This window comes from Colobus angolensis, unplaced genomic scaffold (assembly GCF_000951035.1).
Source record: "Colobus angolensis palliatus isolate OR3802 unplaced genomic scaffold, Cang.pa_1.0 Scaffold68, whole genome shotgun sequence".
Lineage (NCBI taxonomy): Eukaryota > Metazoa > Chordata > Mammalia > Primates > Cercopithecidae > Colobus > Colobus angolensis.
The window spans coordinates 6,304,714-6,318,205 of record NW_012120487.1 but is presented as its reverse complement, the minus strand read 5'-3'; the positions used below and the strand labels follow the sequence as shown (position 1 = coordinate 6,318,205).

General features: G+C 46.5%; 1 protein-coding gene across 5 annotated transcripts in view; it reads left to right on the top strand.

The window, feature by feature from the left end:
• Positions 1 to 7,925: 7,925 nt before the first annotated feature.
• The window catches only part of SLC1A7 (solute carrier family 1 (glutamate transporter), member 7), a 61,801-nt gene continuing 56,234 nt past the window's right edge, over positions 7,926 to 13,492 (top strand). For 3 of the 5 annotated variants that reach the window (XR_001000065.1, XM_011926300.1, XM_011926299.1), the window contains exon 1: positions 7,926 to 8,243. Coding sequence is in view for 4 of the 5 variants with exons in the window: in XM_011926300.1 (XP_011781690.1) it covers positions 8,067 to 8,243 (177 nt within the window). In the remaining variant the exon portion in view is untranslated. The remainder of the gene's footprint in view (positions 8,244 to 13,492) is intronic. The other 2 variants (XM_011926302.1, XM_011926301.1) reach the window with 2 other exon arrangements.

The following is a 13,492-nucleotide window of genomic DNA, read 5'->3' as shown; positions in this document are numbered from 1 at the left end:
AAGATCTAAATAAATTGAAAGATATGTTCACAAATTTGAAGAGTCAATATCATAAAGATGTTGATTCTCTCAAATTGATTATAGTCTGGGGTCGGGGCCAAGGGAAGCACATGGCCCCCCGCCAGAGTGAAACTGCCCTGACCTAACCCCCTCCCAAGAGTCTGCATGCTGTCAGGAGGAAGGGGCAAAGCCAGCCTTACTCACCCTAACAGGAGTCAGACCCTGACCTTGACCTCTGGACTCCAGAACTAATGGCTAAAGATTCTCAGGACTGTTGCCAAATTGTCTTCCTCAAGTACCACATTCACCATCAATCAATCAATGCATTAACAAGCCCTAGACTTAAGGAGTAAAGATGAGATTTAATTACAATTCAGTGACAGCTCGCTTTTCTTTTTAGAGATGGGGTCTTGACCATGTACTTTTTTGGCCTTGCAGCCTCATTGTAGCTTCATGAAGGAAGGAGTCTTTGAGTTGAGAAAATTGAAGCTCTGAGAGGTTGACTTCCCAAGAGCTTTGGTGGCTGTGAGAGCCCAAACAAGAGAGAAGCAGTGGGCTGAGAAGCAGTGAGAAATCACCTGCACCACAGTCTGTTCTGTGCGCTCTATGGGTGAGGCCCCAGGTGCCATAAAGGGGTGAGACAGACATCAGAGAAGACAAGCAACAAGGAACCTTGAGCCGCTGACCCTAAGTTCTAGAGCAACCTCACTGGAGATAAGATGTTAGGCATTTTACACAAGAAAGAACAGAAAACCAAGGTTTTACTAAGCAAGCCATGCCAAGAGCTGAGTGCCTGGGACAATGTACTAGATATTTTGTTGTGTCTGCCCCGTGTATCCACTTTTCTAATTGCTACTACAGACATCTACAGAGTTACCATAGAAGCAGCAACTGTAAATAATGTGACCCTGCCCCCTGCTCCTACTGCTGCAGGTGATTGGTCTAAACTGGGCCAATCAGAACCTTCCCTGAGAACTGTGGCACTGGAGAGAAACAGAGCTGCTGGTGGCCATGCTTCCTCCCTGTGGACCAGAGCAGTAGTGGAGATGGGTTCATTAGAGAAAGAATAATGTAACACAAATATCATCACCAAATGTAGGCTCTATAAAAGCAGGGATTGTTGTCTATTTCTGTTTATTACAGTATTCCAAGTGTCTAGAATATGCCTGGCATATAGTAATAGTAATATAGATAGATGATAGACAGATAGATAGATAGATAGATAGATGGATAGATAGATAGATAGATGATGGATAGATAGATAGTGCCTACTATGATCAGACAACTGTCCTAAGCTTCATACATGTAATTCATTTGGTCCTTATAATAACCCTATAAGGCGGAATATTATTATCCCCACACTCCATGTGAGAAAACTAAACCTGGGACACAGAGTAACTTGCCTACAGTTCCAAAAGGAGTAGGTGAAAGACCTAAGAGTCAAATCAAGTCATTTGGTTCCTGAGTTTGTGCTCTGAATCAACTCCTTATGCCACCTCTCAATATATATGTGTTGAATGAAGAATGAATGGACAAATCAGATATGCAGAAAGGAGAGCTGGTGCGAGAGATAATTCCATTAACAATCAAGTACCTTGTTCAGAGGGTCTTTGCAGCTCAGTTCTGCTCTTGTCCTTGGGTTCTGTGAAACTCATGCTCACCTGGTCTTATAAATTGGACCGGTTTCATGCTTCTATGCTCAGAAGGGCCCCTGTGCTTGGTTTAATGCTCTGTTGTTACCATCACTAAATTCTTAATAATTTTATCTTTGAACTTGTGTCTTATAAACAAAGTATGATGGGACAATGGAGCATGCACGCAAACAGAGAAAACACGTCCAATACACATGCTGCCACTGGTCCTTGCCACTCCATCCTCATACAGCATGTGTGATGCCCCATGAGCACAGAATTCCAGTAAACTGGCAACACAGGGGAGTTCAGCAAGACTCAAATAGGTGTCAGGTAAGCATGTTCTGTCTACAACTAAGTAAGCAGAGGCACTAACACTCATGAGAAGCCTCACTTTCTTCAAACCAGAACTTGTTTCGAACACAGGAAGAACAAAAAATTGCATTCAAAAAACGCAAACGACCAAGGAATCTTATGATATCCTTTCTTACTAGTGTTACTCACCTGCATTAGCCAACTACTTAAACACTGAAAATGATAACATCGACAGCAAGGGAATGAGAGGACTACCAGAGTTCCTTTTCTTTTCCGTTCTTCCTTACTCATCAGTGAGTCAAAGGTAGAGAGGACGGAAGGAATGGATATGCATTGAGAAGTGAAATAAAAACAGTTGGATTAGTTTTGTGCAGCATTTCCACCATCTGGTAAAAATGAAATACATATGCATGTATGAGCTGCGAAATACAAACTGTATAACTTTGGTGACTCTGCATGTGAGTTAAATGCTCTTATATTTGCATTTAAAACTGGCATTGCACAGTGAATGTAAAAATCAGGGGCCGGATATGGTGGCTCACGCTTGTAATCACAGCACTTTGGGAGGCCGAGGTGGGCGGATCATTTGAAGTCAGGAGTTCGAGACCAGCCTGACCAACATGGCAAAACCCCATCTCTACTAAAAATACAAAAATTAGCCAGGCATGGTGGTGTGCACCTGTAATTCCAGCTACTTAGGAGTCTGAGGCAGGAGATTCTCTTTAACCTGGGAGGCGGAGATTGCAGTGAGCTGAGATCACACTACTGCACTCCAGCTTGGGTGACAGAGTAAGGCTCTGTCTCAAAAAAAAAAAAAAAAAAAAAAAAGATGAATGGTAAAGTTAATGCTAGTAATTTAAAATTGTTATTTTTATTTACTGAAGAATGACAAAATCACAAATAAAAAGCATCATGATAAGTTGAGAGAGAAAAACTGTGGAGGAAACAAAGCTATGTATTTTAGTACTTTTGATGCACTTTTTTTCCTGCTTTTTGAAAGAAGAGCCCCACGTACTCATTCTGCAATGGGCCCCACAAATTATATAGTCAGTCCTGCTTATAAATCCCCTTTTTACCAAAGCCAGCTTGATTTAGTTTCCTAGTATTTATTAACAAAAGTCCTAACTAATTTGGAAACCTAATCTGAACTGGCTGGAGGGTTTAACTTTATACTTTGTCCTAACTTTTATATGCAAATGAGAGGAAGTATGATGCAATGTAAAGGGCACAGGCTTTTACAGGCACAGAAAAGGGGCTCCAAGAGGTTCACTAACCTGGGCAAAGTCGCACAGCTTCCAAGCAAAAGGGCTGAGCTTTGCATTTGGTTCAGGGTGACTGTAGAGAGTTCAGTAGAACTTTCTGTGATCATGGAAACGTTCTGTAACTGTGCTGTCCAACGTGGCAGCTACTGGTCACATACGGCTATTGAGCCCTAGAAATGTAGTTAGTGCAACTGAGGGACTGAATTCTAAGCTATCTAAATATTTTTTTGAGACAAGATCTCACATTGTTGCCCAGACTAGAGTGCAGTTCCATCACAGCTCACTGCAACTTCAAATTCCCAGGCTTCAAATGATCCTTCCACTTCAGCCTCTGAAGCACCTGAGACCACAGGCACACACCACCATGCCCAGTGAATTTTTAAAATTCTTTGTATAGGCAGAGTCTCTCCATGTTGCCCAGGCTGGTCTCAAACTCCTGGGCTCAAGCCATCCTCCCACCTCAGCCTTCCAAAGTGCTAGGATTACAGGCATGAACCTCTGGGCCTGGTCCTATTTAATTTTGATTAATTTCAATTTAAGTAGTGTAACTGATGCTATGTAATTGTACTGCACAGACTTAGAGCACCCAGGCTTGACTGACCCAGTGAATGTGGAGGGCTCCCTGGCTCCCTCTGGTCAGGGCCCTTCTAGGTGAAGGTGTCAGAGTACCCAGCCAGAGCCTGGTACACAGTTAGTGCTCAACACAGAGCGGCTGAGGGGCTTATGGGCACCCAGGCCTCATTTCCATTAAGTGACAGATCTAAACGGGGGATGGAAGGGAAGAAGGAAGGTGTGTGTGTGAGCTGCCATCACAGAATCACTTTCCCCCATCCTCTGAGGCAAATGTGGGAAAGGACTAGCCCTCAGCGAGGTCAGGGCAGCCCCTTGGTGACTAAAGCTCGCAGGAATCCACACCCAGCTGGATTTGTTGCCCAGAGAAAACCTTCCCAGAAGGGCCCAGCTTCCAGCGAGCTGGGAAGACGTGTCAGGGAGATTAAGGCGCCTCTGGTATGTCTCTGGAAAGCAGCCAACATACCCCGAGCTGTCGTCACGACAGACCCAGATGGGAGCTCACCCGGCCAGACCTAAATCATTCTGATACATGGTGGAAGGTGTGAGGCCCCAGCCTCGATGGCCACTGCAGCCCGCCGATGCACTGCTAGCCCTGGGAGGTCCTACTGTCACACCTCCGGCCTAAATCAGGCTGTCCTCTCCCCTCTCCCGTGACCAGCAAGCACCCCCTTCCCTGGCTTATTGAGGCCTCTGACTAAACCACATCTCTTCTCCTCTGGGAAGCCTTCCTATCCCCGCCTTCCCAGGCTGCGTTGGCCCCGCCTGCAGCCCTGGCGAATCATTAATCATTAATCATTAGCAAATAAGTCAACCCCTGCTGCTCTCCCCACAGCATAACCCGAGCAGAGGGCCCCATGAAGGACAGCTCAACTGCACGCCACTTCCACAGGGTGAGGCAGCTGCACCTGTGACTTGGCGCTCATTTTTGCCACCACAATGTCTCTTCTCTGCCATAGCATCTCAGTCTGTGCAGCTCAAGATTCCCCAGAAGCATCTCTCAGGCCATCTACTGCCCATTAGACAACTCCTTGCTCCTCAGGCTATCCCTAGCACCCCCCTGCCCCTGCCAATATACCCTCCAACTTTGAGGATTCTCCATCGAGGTGTTTTCAAATGACATGGTAACAAACAGAGATTTGATTTTATTTTCATAGATTCTTATTTCCTTGTCAGAGCCACTTAAAAGGGAGCTAGGAGAATCCTCAGCTGGCGACTGTGCAGGGCCTGAGTTCGAGTGAGAAAAAGAGAGGGTATTATATCTGGGGTAATCAGAGAAGGCTTCGAAGAAGAGGGGGATTTAACCTGTGACTTTAGTGACAAGCAAGGACATTCTAGGCCGAGGAAACAGTACGGGCAAAGGGGCGGAAGCCTGAGACAGGATGCAGCGTTCCAGGACCCTGCAGTGGTTTGGTGTCATAGGAGCTGGAGGGGTGACGGAAGGAGTAGGAGGTAATGCTGAAGGCGTGAGGAAAAGGGTGAAAGTGCCTTGCAGGGGAGCATAGACTAAATGCTGGAGGCTGGGGTTTCCCAGGCTTGTCCTCCAAACACCAGGCCCAGGGAGTTCTCTGCTCCAGAGGAGGGGTGGGATTCTCTGTTCTCCACGTGGAGACTTCCTCTGACATGGCTGCTGCTGCAAATGCTTTCACAGTAACTACCTGGGGCTATCTGCAAGGCACCGGGCCATGCTGTAACCATGGTGCATGCAGCGCTGTATGACCCACATCACGACCCTATAATCTAGGTACTATTGCATTATCCCCATTTTACAGGGAAGTTAAGAAATGTTCCCAAGGTCACACAGCTAGTTGATGGTAGAGCTGAGGTTTTAACTCTAGCAATCTGGCTTTGAGCTGTCTCAGAGGAAATAACCTGCTTAACTTTTTGTTTCATCCAGCATTTCCCAAACTTCCTTTTTATGTGGTTATGGAAAAATTGTTTTGCACATCTAGTGACATTGTAAAAGGCAGTTGATTCTTTGTCAATGGTAAGCTATCATAGGGTTCTGACCCAGGAGACTTGATTTGATTTGCAAATATTCTTAGTAAACTCATTATCAGTCACTTACATTTTACTGTGAATTAGTCCTTTCTTGGGGTCTCTCCACTTTCTTATAAGCTCCCTGAGGGCAGGGCAGGTACTGTTTGATTCACTGCTGTGTTCCTAGTACCCAGGAGGTGTGGCACTAAATGGTGCTATAAGAACATTTGCGAGAATGAGTTGGAATTCTCCTGTTGAAGACCGTAGGAACAGTGGAAAGAAAGGTTGTAGTCTGGTAGGCAGGTAGTAGTGGTGTCAGCACGTGGGAGAGAGGAGTCAGTGGTGGCTGTGGGGGATGTCCTGGGAATCGGAGTCATGGAGCTGGAATAGAAAGCAAGACTCACCTATATCATGGCACAGGTAAAGGCCAGGTCTGGGCTGGGTGTGGTGGCTCATGCCTGCAGTCCCAACACTTTAGGAGGCCAGGATGGGAGGATTGTTTGAGCCCAGGAGTTGAGCAAAACATAAATCCAAATGTTTGTTTTCTCTTCTAGGAAGTAACTAACCACCTGATTATTTGGAAAATGAGGCATTTGTTGGAGTTGAAAGTGTAGCAGGCAACTTTTGGCTTTAAGAGTCAAAGTCAGAGAAAAAAAAACTCTCAGACTTGTATTCATCCCCACCCCCCACTCCCAAGCTACTGCAAAGAGCAGGGGTTTTGGAAGATTGGTTTGTTGAAATGAAGTTCCTTAGATGAATATACCTGGGCCCATTTCTCTCGTTCTAAAAAAGACAAGACTGAGATTCAGAGACAGCAAGGTCACAGAGCTGATTAAATTGGAATCAGAATCTTCCCAGTTGGGAGCTCCGTCCATGGCTTCAGAGCCTGTGCCCCAGTCCCCTCTCACCACCTCTCCCCCACGCCCTGCCTTGGCCCTGTCCTCTTTATCCTCTGCCCCTGTCTCCTATGTCAGGAGTAGAAAGCCCCTGTGCGCACCCCACCCTTTACCTCCCACCCTCACTGCAGACTGCACTTCCCTCTCCCTGCTGCCTGCCGCCTGACTGCCCCTAATGAGATTGCAGATCTCTGGTGAAATAGAAGAGGGTTAATTCCCCCTGGCTTTACAGGACAGGGCAGGCCAGGCCACAAGAAATAGCAAAAAGACACCCTTTCTCCAAAGCACTAAGTGTGATAATGACCCTAAGAGTCTGTTCCCCTGTTCAGCACGCCAGGGTTCACACTGCACTTCCAAATACCCTCTGGGTGGAATCTTGTACCAGCTCTAACAAAGTAGATGCTGTGATCATCTCTATTTTACAGATGGAGAAACTGAGGCACAGTGAGATGAAATGCTTGTCTGAGGTCACACAGCCAGTAAGTGGCAGAGCTGGGACCTGAATGTAAGTCTCTTGGGCTCTGTCATCTTTAAAAAATAATAGGTCCAGAGAGCCTGCAGGGTGCCCAGCACCAGGCTTGAAACAGCCCTGAAGCATCTATGTCCTGTTTCCCAGTGAGTGGCACAGCCCACCTTTGAACTCAGGTCCCCTGGATTCGAATCTACATTTCCCGCAATAGTGCCAAGCACCCTTGAACCTATCTGCCTGTTCATGTGGTGGAAACAGACTGGCCTAGCCCTGACTTCTGACCTCTGTGACCATGGCCAAGGGACTGGCTCCTGGGGTCTTAGCCTCCCTTTCTGAAAAATGAAGGTGGGAACCCCGGGGTCTTTGGGACAATTCCCTGTGATTAGCATAGGTAAGGCAGCCAGCACAGGCCTGGCCCACAGCACATGCACTCACTCACCTCAGTTTCTTTATCTGTAAAATGGTGATATTGATAGTACTTATTTCTTGGGATTGGTGTTAGGATTAAATATGCCAGTACATGTAACATTCTTCTAGAATGGCACCCGGGGCACAGCAAATGCTTAATTAATGTTGAGGATAACTGATGTCTTACTGTCTTGTTTTCGATTCTTTCTGGAAGGAAGTGGGGTAAATATCAAACCAAGCAAGCGAATGTTCCTCTTGTTCCTCCCAGTACCTGGTCCACTCAACTGTTTAAAAGGAACGTTTGGTTTTGAGGGCTGAACTCCCAGACCACGTGGTCTGCTCTAATTTCCCAGGCCCTAATCTGCTCCCAGCTTCTAATGATGCAGCTGGTAATAGGATTGTGGCTTCCCTCTAGGGCGGCCACACAGGCCTGGCCGTGAGGCTGGCGACTGGTGTTAAGCAACTCTGACCACCTGCCTACTGAGGGGCTAGAGCCCTCAGCCCAGACCCTGTGCCCCCGACCGGCCTCTTGTGCATGGAATGGTGCTGTGCCCCTTGCCAGCAGGCCAGGCTTGCCATGGTGCTGCATGCCATCTTGGCGCGGGGGAGGGACGTGTGCAGGCGGAATGGACTACTCATCCTGTCTGTGCTGTCTGTCATTGTGGGCTGCCTCCTCGGCTTCTTCCTGAGGACCCGGCACCTCTCGCCACAGGTCAGCCACCCGGAGCATCTCGGGGTCCCCGTCCAGGAGGGGTGTGTGGGCCTAAGGGATCTGGGGTCACAGTCTCATGTCACAGCTCCCTGGTGCCGTGACAGTGTGTGAGTCCCTCTGCCCCTCTGGGTCCCGGTGTCTCATCTGTAACATGGGTGTGATAAACACTTTGCAGGACTAGAGGGAGGAACCAGTCACGTGGCTGGGGAGTGATCACAAACCTGGCACCACCAGGTGAGAAGAGGCAAGGGTGCCTCGTGACAACAAACACAGGGCCAAGAGTTGTGGCGGGGAAAGAGGGGGGTCATGTGTGAGTTCAAACAGGCACCAGAGAACACCACCTAAAGGCTGCTCAAATGACAAGAGATCCAGGAAGGGCGCTGTAGGCAGAGGTGACAGCAGGTGCCAGGTGCAGGGGCCGGAGCACAGAGGCCAGCTGGCCCATAGGTCCCATTGCCATGCGTGGGCTTGCAACAACCATGAGATGCTTTTGGGCAGAAGAGCGACAGGCCAGTTGGAGCTTGGGAGACCCCTCAGGTGCTGAGTGGAGAGGGGATGGTATCAAGGCAGGCAGGGGGCTGAGTAAGGGGCAGCTTGAGGGAGACCTGGTAGTGCAGATAAAAGGGACAGACGTGAGAACTGTTTTCAAAAGGAGAAGCTTCAGGATGTGGGGGCTGATTGGATGTAGGCTGGGGGACAGGAAGGGGAGCCAGGTCCCAGGTTTCCAGCCTGTGTAACTGCCATGGGGAAGCTGCCTTGCCTGGGAAAGAGCCCCTTTCCCTGCCAGCCCCCATCTCTTACAGAAGAGGGAGCAACATTCCCATGGTGTTAAAGAAAAAATCCTTCTGCCACTTGTGAAACTGGTAAGGAAGGCTGTATGCAGGACCACTGTGGTGGGGGTAGGTGTCAAGACCTCCTGGGGAGAGAGATGGGACCCAACCACAAAGACAACAAAGCCAGCTGCAGATTTACAGCCAGTGAGCAGAGGGAGGGGGTCGGGGACAGCAAATGGCTGCAGGGGACATCAGAGTAGGGGGATTCTTGCTGAAGGCAGGCCAGGGTGACCAGACATTGATCTGGGATGGGGAATCTGATCCAGTATCAGGGTGCTGAAGGGTGAAGGATCCTCACTAAGCTGACTCGGCAGGACTTTTGCTACAGCTGGACCATGCAGGCCAAAGACAAGGCCCAAGGACAAAGCCCAGTGGAAAAGAGGGTTCAGAGGAGACTATCTAAAGTGTGGTCAAGGAGAGAGCCTTTGTCAATGGGCTCCTGGAAGAGTCCCTATTCTCAGAAAGTCCTCTTCCCTGCTCACTGAGGTCTAATGCTATCTCTACAACTGGGCTCAGGCATTGGACTTTGTCTTCCATTGAAAGGAAAACACCCACTCCTGGAGAACTGAGCCACGACTATGGTGACCCTGTTAAGCCTCGAGCAGTTATTTAGGAAGAGGTGTGGGCTCTGGAGGCAGAGAAACCCTGAACTTTGACTCTGCTAGCAAATGGCTGGGCAGTATCCTCTCTCCTCCCTGGGCCTCAGTTTCCTTATCTGTAAAATGGGATATGGGGCAGTATATGTCTACTGGAATTGTTATGAGGAATAAACCAAGGATTCATTAGTGCCCAGCATACAGTAGGTGCTTACTACATGTTACTTCCCCCTCTCTCCCTTATCTACCTGTTAAAGTCCTGTCTACATCAGGAACCATCTCATCTCCCACAGCTGATGAAAAGTAACTGTAACCCCACTGCTGGCCACCTGGCTTCAGAGCTGGCTACATGGGTGTCTCTTTCTCCCACCAAGCTGCACACTGCTGAACAACATATGGGTTTGTTTGGCTTTTATTAACCAAAACCTGAGCCTAGCCCTGTGTCAGGCACAGAGAGAACGCTCAACTATTGGCTGCATTAAACTGGCAATGGAACAAAAAATCTGCAATCTGTTCTCTTTAATTTTCCTCAGCAACAAAAATATATCTCCTGCAGGAAGATTATTTTGTGAAAACAAATTGGAATGCCTATTATTAAAAGCCAAACTCATCTGGGGCCTCCTTTGCCAAAGCTGCCTTTCCCATCTGTTTGGAAATGCAAATGTATTCCGGTCTGGATTAACCTGCCAGATAAATTGAAGGAAGGATGTAGAGGCTTAGAACAATTATTTGGCAGGAACTGGCTTTCTCAGCATCTTACTTTGAAATCTGGGATTTCTCTGTTTGATCTCTTTGCCTGTGACTCAGAAACTAAACCCTTCTTGTTTTGTAAGCTTATGCAACAGGCAAATTCATAAACAATTTGGAAAATGGTAGAATGTTCTATTTGTGAAAAGAATTTACAAAATCACAGGATTTTGTCTTGGGATATGAGTATCTCATTTAAAAATACTGAGCATTTTGAGACCTCAGTTAAACCATGGTGCATTACAGTTGTATTCATTTTTTTCCCTCCTTCCTAGAATTCTACTAACATTTTAGTAACGGGATTTTTAAAAGATGAAACCACCAAGAATAAAGAGAATATAAAAGGAGACAGTTGAGAAGAGAAATTGAGAGGCTACAACAAATTAGACAATATGGAGGTGGATGGAGCTTATGACCTTGTTCACAGAAAGCTGGCATCTTAGTCAGTCTGTGGAAGTCGATACCAAGTCAGTTTGCCTTGTAGACTCCAGAACATAAAAGAGCAAGATGCTGCACTAGGCAGGGTGAGGCTGGGGTTGAAAGCCCAGGCATGGTTTGGAATTTTGTAACCAGAGCAATTAGACCCCTAGGGACCTTCCAGTTCAGTTGGGGGACTCATCCACCCATCTCCACCCCCCTGCCTGCCCCAAAGAACCAGAGAAGCTGGACTTGGGGGTACTGGGCCACCCTTGTGTGTGTTGGGGAGACAGCCATGCTGAGGCACCTACTTCAAACTAACTAGCAGACATTTTCATCTGAGTGGGGTCCCCAGCACAGTTTCAGATTGCTGTCAGCTGAGCTTAGGCACCATGTCATTCCTCAGGCAAAGGCAGGAAGAGACTTCTCTCACTGAAGCCTCAGAGAAAAGATCTCTAAATTCTGCTATAAAGGAGACTCCTCTACCATCCCACACAGCCTCAGTGAAAAAGCCAGATCAGTACCTGTCGCCCTGCCCTGAGGGCCGTCAGTTGACAAGCCCCACTCATACACGCAGAAGTTTAGCGCTTCAAACTTACGTATGAGCTGAAAGCCATGCCACCAGCAACGTGAGGAGACTGCTAACGTGAAACAGAGTAAACGAAGAGAAAAGGGGTCTCTAATGAGAGAAACAAAGAGAAAAGGGGGTGTCTAATGAAGCAGAGACAAGGCGGGGAGGAGAAGGAAGCTTTGTAAATCTCCTCTTAAGCTTTCCAGAGTGAAGATACAGTTACCGTATAACAGAGGGGATGCAAAAAGAAGGAACAATCAGAGAACAAAAAAGAATCTGGGGAAATTGAAAATAGAAGAACTAGATAAAAATGTGAGTAGCTGCCCAACACATAGAAAGGATAAATACTCAAAGTGTTGGAGACCCTGAATACCCTGATTTGAACATTACGCAGTGTATGTAACAATATACCAACTGTACCCCATAAATATGTACAAATATTATATATTAATAGAAAAACTTTGGCTAGACCTGGTGGCTCACACCTGTAATCCTAACACTTTGGGAGGCCAAGGCGGGTGGATTGCCTGAGCCCAGGAGTTCAAGACCAGCCTGGGAAACATGGCGTGAGACCCCATCTCCAAAAAAAAAAACCATTAATGTCAATAACTGGGATAAAGTTGTAGAAATCGCCCAGAAACTAGAACAAAAAGAAATGAAAATAGAAAAGAAAACATAAGAAAATTAGAATGTTCAATGTCCAGCTACCTAATGACACTTTTAGAGAGAGAGCTAAGAGAAGAAAAATAGAGGAGAAACAGTTTGCAGAGAATCTAAGCAGTTTCTCAGAAGTGAAAGGTAAGCATAGCACTGTCAATTTTGTTTAAAAAAGAAAGAAAACCCCATACTATGGCCCATCACCATGAAATTACCAAACAGTGGAGATAAACAGATGATCTTTGGATGGTTCTGGTGGAATAAAACCAACATCATTTAAGGAACAGGAAATCAGAATGGCTTTGAACACCTTAAGCAAACTGGAAGCTAGAAAACAAAGGAGAAACATCTTCCAAACCTGAGGGGAAATTATTTCCAACGAAGTATCTCACATATGCTATTATCAGAGGTAAAGGTAGAATAAAGGCATTTTTACTCATGTAAGGACTCAGAAAAGTTTATCTCCCATCCACTATTACTCAGAAAGCTACCAAAGGAGATGTTTCAGCAAAACAAGGAAGTAAACCAAGAAGACAATGGATCCCAGAAACAGGGGGCCCTCTAAAGGATAAGTCCCAGAATGACACTCAAGAAGGGAACCATGACAAGCACTGGGCCTAGAGAGCAGTCAGTCCAAACTGGAGCAGGAAGGTGGAGAGCTCACGGACCAAGGTCCCAGGCAGGATAAAAGAGAACCAATGTGCTTGAGAGAGCAGAAAATACTATCGTTACGTAGTTTAGTAGACATGTTAAAATGTTTAGAAGAAACTAGTGGGTGATTCCCAGAAAGCAAGACAAATAAAAATCAGCCAATTAACTTTAGGCTACAAGCAAGGAGGCATGGTTGTAGTACATTACTTGGCTCAACGGTAAACACTGTTTGATGATCAAAACATTGTAAATCTTGACTATTGATTTACCTAAAAATTGATATAAATATAATGGTGAAATAGGTGGAGAGAAAGGGAGTAAGAACTAAGTTTTCATCAATCATGGCAGGGAAGTTGATAGATGTCAAAATGGTGAATCAAGAAATAGCATTATGACCATATTATCTAGAAATACTGATACTATGGGAAACAGCTAGAAGAATTGAGCATGTTCACTACTGGTAAGTTGTGAGATAGGGATAGAGAGAGATGAGGAAAGAGCTGCCTTTTTATCAGTAGAGCACTGTTTTATTTATTTATTTATTTATTTTTATTTTTATTTTTTTAAGATAGAGTCTCCCTCTGTCATCCAGGCTGGAGTGCAGTGGCCCAATCTCAGCTCACTGCAACCCCTGCCTCCCGGGTTCAAGCGAATCTTGTGCCTCAGCCTCCTGAGTAGCTGGGACTACAGACACACACCACCATGCCCAGCTAATTTTTGTATTTTTAGTAGAGACGGGGTTTTGCCATGTTGGCTGGGCTGGTCTGAAACTCTTAA